This window comes from Dioscorea cayenensis, chromosome 13 (genome assembly GCF_009730915.1).
Source record: "Dioscorea cayenensis subsp. rotundata cultivar TDr96_F1 chromosome 13, TDr96_F1_v2_PseudoChromosome.rev07_lg8_w22 25.fasta, whole genome shotgun sequence".
NCBI classification, from domain to species: domain Eukaryota; kingdom Viridiplantae; phylum Streptophyta; class Magnoliopsida; order Dioscoreales; family Dioscoreaceae; genus Dioscorea; species Dioscorea cayenensis.
Genome location: NC_052483.1, coordinates 7,713,551 through 7,725,469, shown reverse-complemented (window position 1 = coordinate 7,725,469; position 11,919 = coordinate 7,713,551). Strand labels below are relative to the sequence as shown.

The 11,919-nt window shown below is 34.0% G+C and overlaps 2 protein-coding genes across 2 annotated transcripts; one reads left to right on the top strand and one right to left on the bottom strand.

The window, feature by feature from the left end:
• The first annotated feature begins 2,481 nt into the window (after positions 1–2,481).
• On the top strand, positions 2,482–4,360 carry LOC120274666. The gene is made up of 5 exons (XM_039281195.1): positions 2,482–2,698; positions 3,153–3,581; positions 3,681–3,885; positions 3,969–4,141; positions 4,218–4,360. The coding sequence occupies exons 1-5, from the start codon at positions 2,482–2,484 to the stop codon at positions 4,358–4,360; spliced, it is 1,167 nt and encodes a 388-aa protein (XP_039137129.1).
• Positions 4,361–8,021: 3,661 nt separating this feature from the next.
• On the bottom strand, positions 8,022–9,641 carry LOC120274555 (AAA-ATPase ASD, mitochondrial-like). The gene has a single exon (XM_039281099.1). The coding sequence runs from the start codon at positions 9,608–9,610 to the stop codon at positions 8,099–8,101; it is 1,512 nt and encodes a 503-aa protein (XP_039137033.1). The 5' UTR covers positions 9,611–9,641; the 3' UTR covers positions 8,022–8,098.
• Positions 9,642–11,919: the final 2,278 nt, after the last annotated feature.

Below are 11,919 nucleotides of genomic sequence, written 5' to 3'. Positions count from 1 at the left end.
GTACACTCATCGCTAAGTGCATATATTTATAGTATGAAAAATATGTATTTCATGCATTCATCTAGTTGTCAAGTAAACTTAGGTTGGGTAGAGCCACTAACTATTCATAGACAAAGTTTTTGAGCCAGCAGCGTGAGTTGGTATAATCTCCTTTTAATATCTCGAATCTTTGGAGAAGTTAGATAAGATCATGAATGTTTGTAGGACATAATGAAAAGTTTGATGTTGACATAGGATTTGGATGTATTTTTGGGTGTTATTGAGGTAAATAAACTACATATATAGTAATGTATTTTTAAATTTAAATTTTTCAACAATTATAAATTGTTTAGCCACTTTTTTATTTGAAAAAATTATTTTGTTTATTACTGTTTATTTTTTTGTTCATTTGATTATTTATTTGATTATTTATTAATTAACTTTTTGAATTGTTGGTAATTTGTTCAATTTATAATTTATTTATTAACTTATTTATTCAATTATTTAGAAATATGCGATTAGTTTCCTAAAAAGTTCTATCATGGAAATGTATATATTTGTGCTTAAAGAAAATTTTGAAAATCCTTGGGCTATAAACTTTGTTATTTTTTTTCAACTTTGAAAAAGGAATTATTGATGAGTGTACAATGTTTATGTATTTCATATCAATTTGTCAAGGTTGTCAGACCTGGACCGGCCCGGCTGGTTCAACCAGAAAAACCGAGAACCGGCCATGTGGCCGATCGGGTATGCCCCATTGAACCGAGTGTATGAAGACTCGGTGTCAACTCGGTGACCCAGCCGGTTCAACTGTGAACCAGGTGACTTGGCCGGGTCAACCGGGTCATAAAGTTAAGGAAATTTAGGGCTTTCAACTAAAGCTTCCCCTGGTTTCTTTGTAAACTTTCAAGTTTCAACCCTCAAAAGACTCCAGTCCTCCTCCATGGCTCCATCTAGCAGCCCTCTCTTCAGCCAACTCCATTAAACTCCGATGATGCGCCAGTGACTCCACCATCCTCGTGCTTGCTCCTGGTAAGAGATTTACAATCTTGTAACATGCTTTGAGAGATTTATCTAGATTATGTTGACAGTTTTGAGAAATTTTTTGAATAATTTGTAATCTTGTACCATTCTTTGAAAATCTTGTAATCCTTGTTTTTTTGTTGTTTTAGATCTCCTTACTCTTGATTTCTTGGAAGATGCTTGCCTGGTCAGTGGTCACAACTCATAAGTGCTGCTCAGTTTGTTACATGACAATAATGCAGTTTGATATTGAATTATCCTATGAATAGATGCATGATACATGATGAGGATTATCAATATGTATGGCATGGGAATTATTAAATAGAAAGGCAAGCACGATACATTCATCCTATCTATTTTACAGAAAAAAATACAGAAAAAATTAATCTTTAACTAAAGTGCCTAAAACTTTCTTATTTGATTACATAGAGATTATAAAGTGGGAATTGTCTTTTGGTATATTGATTATTTTTCTATAATTTGGCTTCACCTCACATTTATAAGATATCATCTTTATAGGTTCTAGAAAGGGGTGAACATCTAAAAAGAGGCTTTTGTTACTCTAATTTTGCTCACGACATATGGTAAGTTGGTAACATTTTTATTTTTCATTGTTCATTTTTGTTTTAAAAATTTATGAGTACATCATGTGCCTAAAAAAAATATTTGAGATTACATATTTCATAAACATGTATCACAATAGAGATCACACTATAAATTGACAACATATATTGGTTGATTTTGTTATGTGTAGGATCCAGAGGCCGGCAATACACAATCTTCTAGTTCTTCAAGTGGCAATGTTTGTTTGAAGACTGATCCTGCTTGGGACCATTTCAATGTATCTAATAATGCACATGGAAAAATGATTCTCTCATGCCTTTATTGTGGATCAAAATATCAAGGTGGTGGAATTAATAGAATGAAGTATCACCTAGCTTGCATTCGGGGAAATATTGCGGCTTGTAGAAAAGTTCCTGATGATGATCGCAAGCAAATGGCGGGTTTCTTACTTCATCAAAACAAAAGGAGAAAGATTCATTTGATGATGCATATGAATAAGTTGAAGAAGATGATGTTCAAGAATTTAATCCTCTAACGAAGTCAAAACAAAAGACAACAATAATAGAAAAATCTTTGGGGAAAAGGAAGGCCAAGAATTCCATTGAAAAATTTATGGTTCCAAGGACAACCCCGTAGTCTCAACCAGGAATCAAGAGTGCATTTGCGAACAAGCAAGCAATTAAAAAGGTGCATATGGATTTTGCACGGTGGTTTTATGATTCATGCATTCCATTTAATGCATTGAAGTCACCTTATTTTCAGGTAGCGTTGGATGCCATTGCTGGAATTGGATCTGGATATAAAGGCCCATCTTATAATGATATGAGGATTCATTTACTTAAGAATTGTAAAAAGGAATGTCAGTTTCTTGTTAATAACTTTAGAAGCAATTAGGCTAGTTCTAGATGCACGATTATGGGTGATGGTTGGAGTGATCAAAGACAAAGAACTTTGATCAATTTTTTGGTGTATTGTCCTAATGGCATATCCTTCATAAAATCTGTTGATGCATCGGATATCGTTAAGGATGCCACAAATTTGATGAATTTGTTTTCAGAGATTGTGGAATGGGTTGGGCCTTCAAATGTTGTACATTTTGTGACAGATAATGCTAGTAATTATGTTGCCGCAGGTATGTAATTTAAAATATTTTAGCTTGCTTGCTATTTTATTAGTTATAGATTTTTATATTATTTACTTAACCATGCTTCTTTCTAAACTAGTTTGATATATTTTGTCATCATTGCAGGAATACTATTGCATGAAAAATATAATCACATTTATTGGTCTCCTTGTGCCGCACATTGCCTAAATTTGATTTTGAGAGACATTGGGAAAATGGATCATATGGTTGACCTTGCCTCACGGGCTTCTAAGGTAACCATTTTTATGTACAACCATATTTATGTATTGAGTTGGTTAAGAAAAAGGTTGGGTTGGAAGGAAATTGTGCGCCCGGGAGCAACTCGTTTCGCTACTATTTTTATCACTCTAAAAAAGCATTTACTATACTTGTCATAGATTGTCCAAATCCGCCATGGGTAAATTGGTTTGTTTTATTATTTTGGACAACAAATTTTGGGAAGATTGCTTGTTGATGGTGAAAATAGTGGCTCCAATAATTAAGCTACTTCATGTTGTGGATGCCGATGAGAAGCCTTCTCTTGGTTATGTTTATGAGGGGATGATTAGAATTCGTAAAGGAATCATGTCTATCTTTAGAGACAAGCAAAGGTTGCATGATCCTTACATCAAAATTGTTAATGAAAGATGGGATAAGCATTTTCAGTGCAACATTTATGCGGCCGCCTATTTTCTTAACCCCACTTTTTTATATGATGAAAGCACATTTGTAGAAACTCTAAAAGTAATGCAAGGCCTACTTGATTTGTTAGAGCAAAGAAGCATATGTAGCAATAGTGCGAAGGCGATGAAGAAGATCAAAATATATCGAGATCGATTAGGGAGTTTTAGTAGTGAATCTGCTTTACCAGCATCTAAAAATATGCAACCAGGTTAGTTCTACATTCCAAATTGTATTTGATGTTAAATATTAATTTAACTTATATCTTGTTATTTACTAATATATTTTAAACTTTTCATACATTTTGTAGATGAATGGTGGAAATTATTTGGACATAGTGCTCCTTACTTGCAAAAAGTGGCTATTCGACTCCGTAGTCAAATTGCTTCTTCATCAGGATGTGAACGTAATTGGAGTCTCTTTGAGCGCATTCACACTAAACGAAGGAACAAATGGGAGCATCAAAGGTTAAATGATCTTGAGTATGTGACTTATAACTTACGTTTACGACAAAAGTATTAACATTACTCGTTCTCATTTATAATTTTGTTACTGTTAGTTAGATAAATTTATTTCTTATATTTTAAAATATACATAGACATCAACACACGAAAAGGAGCTATGATCCGGTTGGTTATGATTGTACCGATAATACTGATTTTTGGGCGGCGGAAAATGAATGTCCTCCCGAACTTGATTATGAAAAAATCATGGATGATAATGTTTATGGAGATGATGCTATTCCTATATTTGATGATCATCATGGTCAAGGTTAGCAAAAGTTTTAATTTTAAATGTATAGTTGATAACAAGCTTTTTAATAAATAGCTTTTATTTTATTTATTAGATGACGTGGATATCCAGGAAGAAGTAAATTTGCAAGATTTTGGTGATGTTGGTGGTGATGTTGTTGGCCATGCAAGCTTTGATCAAAGATTTGATGGAAATGATGATATTAATTTGAGTTTTAATCCAAGTTCATGGACTTAACTCATGTTAGTTGTGTTTGTCTATTTGAATACTTGGGTAAATCTTTTGATTATGTAGTTGTGACTATTTTGTTATACTTGGTATGTGCATGTTTTGGCTATTGAGTGTGGAATTAAAGTTTATGTTGTATTGTTGTTAGTTGTATTTGAATATTTTGGTGATTGTTGTTATCTTTGGATTATGTATTTGTGAATATTTTGTTATCTTTGGTTGTTATCTATGAATTGTGATTGGTATGTGTTTGTTTGAGTGTGAAATTAAACTTTAAATCATGTACTTGTTATTTTTTATGATGCTTGTTTTGAGTATGCATTTTTCATTATTTTGTTAGGTTGATGTGTGCATGTTATATTTTGATGATGGCTGCTATGAGTGTGTAATTTTTATTTTTTTTGTTAGGTTGATGTGTGCTTGTAATATTTTTGATTATTCTGTTAGGTTGATGTGTGCTTGTTATGAGTATAAAATGAATTTGGATATCAAATATAAGTAGTTGTATATTTTTTATATTGTAATTACGGTTTTTAATATTATATTTTTGAATTATTAATTATTATAATATATTTTTTAATATTTTATTATTAACCCCGGTTCAACCCGATCGAACCCATCGACCCCTGACCCCTGGGCTTGGCCGGGTCGATGCCCGGGCCGGGTCTGACAACCTTGCAATTTGTATACTCAATAAGCATGTATTAGAATCATATTGTGGAGTTCGATGCTAAATACAGTATGTTTTGCATTAAACATACTTGTGGCAGTGCTTAAAAACGAGTAAGAGCCAAAGGAATCATTCTAGACCCAAAACGATGAGTTTGGAGCTCTCTCATCATCATTGTATTAAAGACAAGGAAAACTGGGTTACTTACGGGCAGCTTACGATCAGCCTTACGGCCGTAAGTTTAATTCAAAAGAACTTACGGGCATGCTTATGCCCGTAAGAAAGATTCAGAGCCAATTCAAAGAACCTTACAAGCAAGGCTTACGACCGTAACGATGACTGTAAGGACCATTTAGAGGAGCTTACGATCACAATTTACGCCCGTAACGATAGTTGCAAGAAGCAGAATAGTGCAGTTTACTGTCCAACGCTTACGGTCGTACGTAAGCTGGACTGCAATACAAATAGAAGAACTTATGCATAGGGACCACAATCTTCTGCAGCTCCCTTATGGCCTAGCCCTTACACCATTAAGCAGCCCATAAACAGTCAGGTATAAATAGGACTTATAAGGATTTTTAGGTCATCTTCTATTATACTTTTGATTTTTTAGGGGTGATTCTTGGAAGCGAGGTTGAGGAAGAAAAGGGTCGAATCTCCAGTACTTTACGAGCGATTTGGACAGGGATTTGGTCCTAAATTAAAAGGGATTGAAGATCGTAGCCGTCGAGCTCATCTTGATGACGTGCGTGGAAGTTTCTTTAGCGACTCTTCATCCTAGGGATTGAAAAGGGGGTTTTCATGGATCTCATGTTTTCCTCTATTCTTTATATGTTGAATGCTTGCCCTCAAATAATGGAGAGCTAATTTGTAGATGTTTGGGCATAGTTGAACTCTAGGATTTATTTTTTTGACTTTGGTTGTTGGATCATTGATGCTTTAATTAATTCCTTATTTTCAATTATATCTATTTGAGTCTAATTGTGTGAATGAATTCTTGACTGCAATTATATCTTGTATTTCTACATGACGAGAAGAAATTCCCACGTAGTATAGACTTGCCGCAATTGGAGAGGATAGTGGGTACACCTCTGGTTAGGGTATCTAGGAGAATTTCTCCCACAATCCTTCAAAATGGTTTGATGATAATTTTTGAGCTCTTTGCAATTATGTGGAGTGGATTTTAGGAGAAATCGAATTTCTTCTCTGTATTCGGATTAGAAATAATCTCTCTTCAGTAGGAGATTATCATTAGTTTACAATAAGGTTTCATAGAGTGTTAATGCGAGTGTGTGTATGTTTGTATCAGTTCTGCACCTATTCATTTACACTTCGCCTGATAAATTGGGGTGTTGTATATTTCTGGAAACCTTTCGGGTCAAATAGGACTACATGCTTAGACAGCCATTCCTTGGTTTCTGTCCTTCTACTTCCCGTATTTTCTCACCTTCATTTGCTCTTGTTTACACACAAAACACTCCACTATTTAGGTTATTTTTGGGATCTAGAGTCATTACTAGTACTCACTTTCCTTCCCTGTGGACCCACACTCTGCACTTACTCACACCTTATTACGCAATCAGCACGTATACTTGTGTCCCTATCAATTATCGTTACCATTCAAGGCCTATTGCTATTTAATTTTGGAAATATTGTTATTTTTCAACTTCAGCACAAAAGTTATTTTGTACATTATTTTTTTTTTATCTTTAAATTTGCTATGCATTAACCCTTTCAATGGGGTCAAACATTAATCATCTCGACATAAAACTAATGAAAATTAAAACTCTACGTTTTCAATGATCAGTCGGTGAAATAATAATGGTTTCTAATATTCTAACTTGAGACACCAAAGTAAAATAAATAGCATCCGATATTTTTATTTGAGTGAATAAAGTAAAATAAATAATCTTTGATACTCTCACTCAAGTGCCATTGGGGTAAAATTAATGATCACTGATACATATATTTTTGGATATTTAGTATGTTTTGAAATATATTTTTGTTGAATCACTCTAGTTAAAAGACTTGTGTAATAATTTATTACAATATAATATATAGTATTAGCAATTTAATCACTGATGCATATAGTATTTATTTTTTTGATGCGCCTATGTTCGGGTTTTTGGTATATTTGATATTTTATTAATCTAAATTTTAAAGCAATTTTTAAAATAATAAAATTCAATTTGTTCTCTAGTTAGCTTCTATTTCAGTTTTGGTCAAAAATTCATTTATATCAATTTGTTTTTCCCAAATTGCTATTCAATTTGGTTCGATTATCTGAAAATTTGGTATGGTTATAATAGAGTTATCCGAATTCGCACCCTAGCAAACACTATTTATGATTATTATGATGAGATCTATTAGCTTTTCCTGCACCAACTTCATTTTTTACAACATTTTGCGGTTGTTTTAATGAATTGATGTACTTTGAATGATCAAATTTGGGTCTTTTTGGTTTAAAAGTTATGGTATATATATATCCATGGTTTGAGTTACTTCTTTGTTCTTGAGTGGAGCCTTTTTGCTTTTGAATCTTTTACTTAGTTTGTATTAACTACAATTTATCCAATTAAATTTTAGTGACAATTACTTATATTACCAATTTTAACTAATTATGCATCTTCGCTAATAAAGGTATAATCTCGTAATGGTATAAAAGTTGTGTTTAACTTTCAAGTAAAATAATAATTCAAAACATGTGATTGGTAAAACGTGTTGTGCATGTATAGTAATTCCCAAGATCCACTTGGATGGCTAAATGATCAACATCAGAGTTATCAAAGCAGGACCCGGCTTTGAACAAGTCAAAGTGTGGGACCAGCAGATTATCAAATTTAACTATCAGGTTATTTGGATTAATGTGAGGTCAATTTAAATATCTTAAATAATTTAATTGAATATAATATTTCTATTTACCTAAAACACTTGATTACTTAAAAAACATGGGCTAGCATTTAATATATCCTTTAAGGTTCATTAAATGGAGGCAAAATACTAACCGGTAATAATTAATATTCCAAGCAAAACAACATCAAGCAACAGTACATTAGTATTCATTAATCATTAGGCAATCAATCTTCTTTGTTTTCTTTTCCTTCATTATCCACAACTATCCCATCATTCTCCAACATCTCTTCATTTGTCTTCAGATTCTGCTCTTCCTCTTCCACTTTCTCTTCCTCATCTTTCTCATTCACAGACTTGCATTCTTTAAGAGCCTTAACAAGACTCTGCAGGCAAAGATCAGCTTGATCCTCAGACTCATTCTTTGGCATCAAATTCTCTGCCACGTCAGCAGGACTCATCTTCTTCTCCTTCAACAACTCATGAATACTATCAAACAATGGATGAGATTCCACTCCAAGATAATTCTTAGCCAACACCTTAAACCCTTCATACCCACAGAATCCCAATTCAATATGTTTATCCATCCTTCCCCTCCTTATTAATGCAGGATCAAGCTTCTCAATATGGTTGGTGGTGAAAACAATCAACTTCTCTCCACCACATGCAGACCATAATCCATCTATACAATTAAGCAACCCTGACAGAGTAACCTTGCTCTCCTCCTTACCAGGAGGACCACCCATGGCCTTCTTCTTCTCCTCCTCCTCCTTGTTCCCCTCTTGCTGGTCTCCTCCGGTCTTGCGCTTCCCTGATAAATCCAAAGAACAATCAATATCTTCGATGACGATTATCGACTTGCTTGTAGTATTTAACAAGAGCTTCCTCAAAGCACTATTATCCTTCACTGCAGTGAGTTCAAGATCATAAACATCATAATCCAGCAAGTTAGCCATGGCTGCAATCATTGTGGATTTCCCAGTTCCTGGAGGACCATAAAGCAAGTAACCTCTCTTCCATGGCTTCCCAATCTTGGCATAGTACTCCTTGCTCTTGCTAAACTTCACCAAGTCTTGCATTATCTCACCTTTCATCTGAGGGTCTACAGCTAAGGTTTCAAACGTGGCAGGATGCTCAAACGGAACATGGCTCCAAACCAACTTCCTATACTCAGTGTAATCAAAGCTTGAACTGTTAGTGTAGAGCTTTCTCTTCCTCTTTTGCACAGCAATGGCCTTACCTTGTTGGATGACAAGAGGAAGATAAGACTCATTGATCAGCACTCTATGTCTCCGGTGAAACGTCAGACGGTAAGACCGTTTATCCTCGTCGGTCGGGTAGAAAGATATGGTCTGTCTATCCGACGAGGTCTTCCTTGAAAACCACCAGAGCTTGACACCACAGAACTCATCAGTGATCTCTTCATTCTCTGCCATGCTGAGGATGAGTTTATCACTGTCATGGCCCATCTCAGCTTTGAGACGTCTGGCACGTTCGGAGGTGGTGTTGGAGAGGTAGGACTCGATGGCGGTGTATGCCTCGCTGCGTTTGATTCTCTGGCCGGAGTATTCAGGGAAGCTGATCTCTATGTATGGATAGATGAGGGTGATGAACTTTGTGTAGTATTTGGAGAAGTAGTTCTCAAGCTGGTAGGGAAAGTATTGCCTGCAAACTGCCCACAAGAACATCAAGCTTGCAATTGTTGAACCTACACCGGCGAAGCTCTCATTGTTCATCATTTTTATCTTCTTCTGTTTCTGTTCTTCTATCTCTCTGGTTGTATGATTGTTGATGCCTGACGGTGTTCTTGAGTGAGTTATATATAGAGGTAAGTTGGTGGGTTTTGAATTATTCAAAGACTGATCATCATGCATGGTTTGTGAGGAGCCGCCATTGTTGACAAGTAGTAGTTGTTACTTATTATTATTATTATTATTATTTTATTATTTTTTTAAGTTTTTTTAATTTTAATTAATTTTTAACTATGTAATAATTTTTGTAAAATTTGGTCATTAAAGGCTCATTGTTTTGTGGTTATCATAATTAGTTTTTAACTTCTCATTACTTAATAATTATTTCTATATGTATAATGTTTTATATAAATCAATGGCTTATTAGTTTATTAGTAACAAGTTCTTTATATAAGGTATTTGTTTCAAAGAAAACTGGAGATCAAACTGTAAAAACCCAAATAAAATGGAGGCATAAGTATTTGTTGAGCTTGTAGTTACTCAACAAAATTAATGTTTAATTTTTTTTCATTGAAATAATTTTATCTCTTGTTATTTCTGTCTTTAGAATTTTTTAAACATTTTTGAAGTATTTTCTTGAATTTTTCAATTAAAAAAAAACAGTACCTCGAGGTGAAATCCCAATGAGTTTACATTGACTTGAATAAACTTGGTCTCCAAGTAAACAAGTCGCCACCAACTTTTATTTTTTGTTTTTTTTTTCTTTAAAAAGCAAATATATAAAAAATCTTGGCAACATGAAGCTATACTTAGTTGAATTGGCCTCCAAGTAATTGATTACACATGTGGAATATATATGTTTAGAAATATGATGGTGTGAAAGCCCTTTATGAAAAACAGTTTGACTCAGGATATGTTTCTTTAAAAATTTTACTTTTAATTCATAATTTCTATTTTAGCATGATTAATTAACATGTCAGATAACTTACCATAATAAGATCAATTGGAAAAGTGCATATGTTGTGGGCCCTACAAGATCAATTGGGATCAAATTTGTCAGTTTCCAAGCAACGCCTGCATGTTTTTTTTTTTTAATTCTGATCAAAAGGGTCAGTTTTGACCGCATATATGTACAGAGTCATGCTGTAGTATTTGGTTGGTAAAAAGTTTTAGTCAACCACTGCAACATTTTCACTTTTCATATAATTTAAAATATTTAACCATTATTTTAAAAAATTTAATTTGTTATTTTTGAAATATAACTTTAGATAATAATTAATCTCAAACTTGATTAATTTAGAATTAAACATATGCAATTTTTTTTACTTCTTTTTAATGAACAAAATCATCATGGAGAGTAACTCTTGTGCATGTCTTTTAAGATATTTGTTAGGGTTTTTTACAAAAAGATGGGGATAAGCTAGACAGGCACTTGGAGGTTATTTTGTTCAACTTCCGCGCACTAACAACTTTCCAAGTTTGGGTTTACCTTATCATCGATGCCAGATTGAGTAGGGGAACGGCTTGCCCTTCCACAACGGTCTTTCCTTTATTAGACTTCTGAACTGACGAAAAATCTTCGCATAAGCTTCTCACATACAAAGCATCTTCTTGGTGACTGTAAGGACAGGTCAGATCAATCTTAAAGGGGATCTGCAGAAGTAAGATGTCACACTCACCCCTTCTACCGAGGTAAATGTGGCACCCATCAGTTAAAAATCCATTTTAACTGGAAACCTGACACCCCTCAGAAACCAAATTAGACTTACAAATCACAATTGTTTTACAACCTTACACCAACTACAGGATTCAAATACATAAATACAACAAATATAATTACTCAAATTTGCGGGTACAACCGCTACAAGATCACGACAATAACAAATAGAAAGAAAGGTATGTGACCCACTGCAATCTTGGACTCAACCCTAACTAGCTCTATAGTTGAACAGTGATCTACTAGGGTCCTGCTCCTACAACTACAGCACATTCAGCTAGTCGATAGTGACTCAATAAATTTTAAATAAGTAAATGTAGTGTACATAAAGCATATAAAGATCAATTTTAACAAATAATTTCAAAACTTTCACAAAGACCAAAATTTTGGTAAAATACAACTTTAGAGAGCTTTTGAAACTTAATTTCATCACAAATCAACATTAAATCAAATTTTCCAAAAATCCAAATTATTGTGAGAGACTGCTCTCCTAAGAGTGACAACTGGGCTTCGGCCCCTAACCACAATTCAAAATACAAGCAATATAAAAACCGTCCTCAAATCCATAGCCCGAAAACTCTCTCCGACTTACCCGTCGTCACGACTAGGTTGGGAGCCGCCAAGGTCTTCATAACCTTGA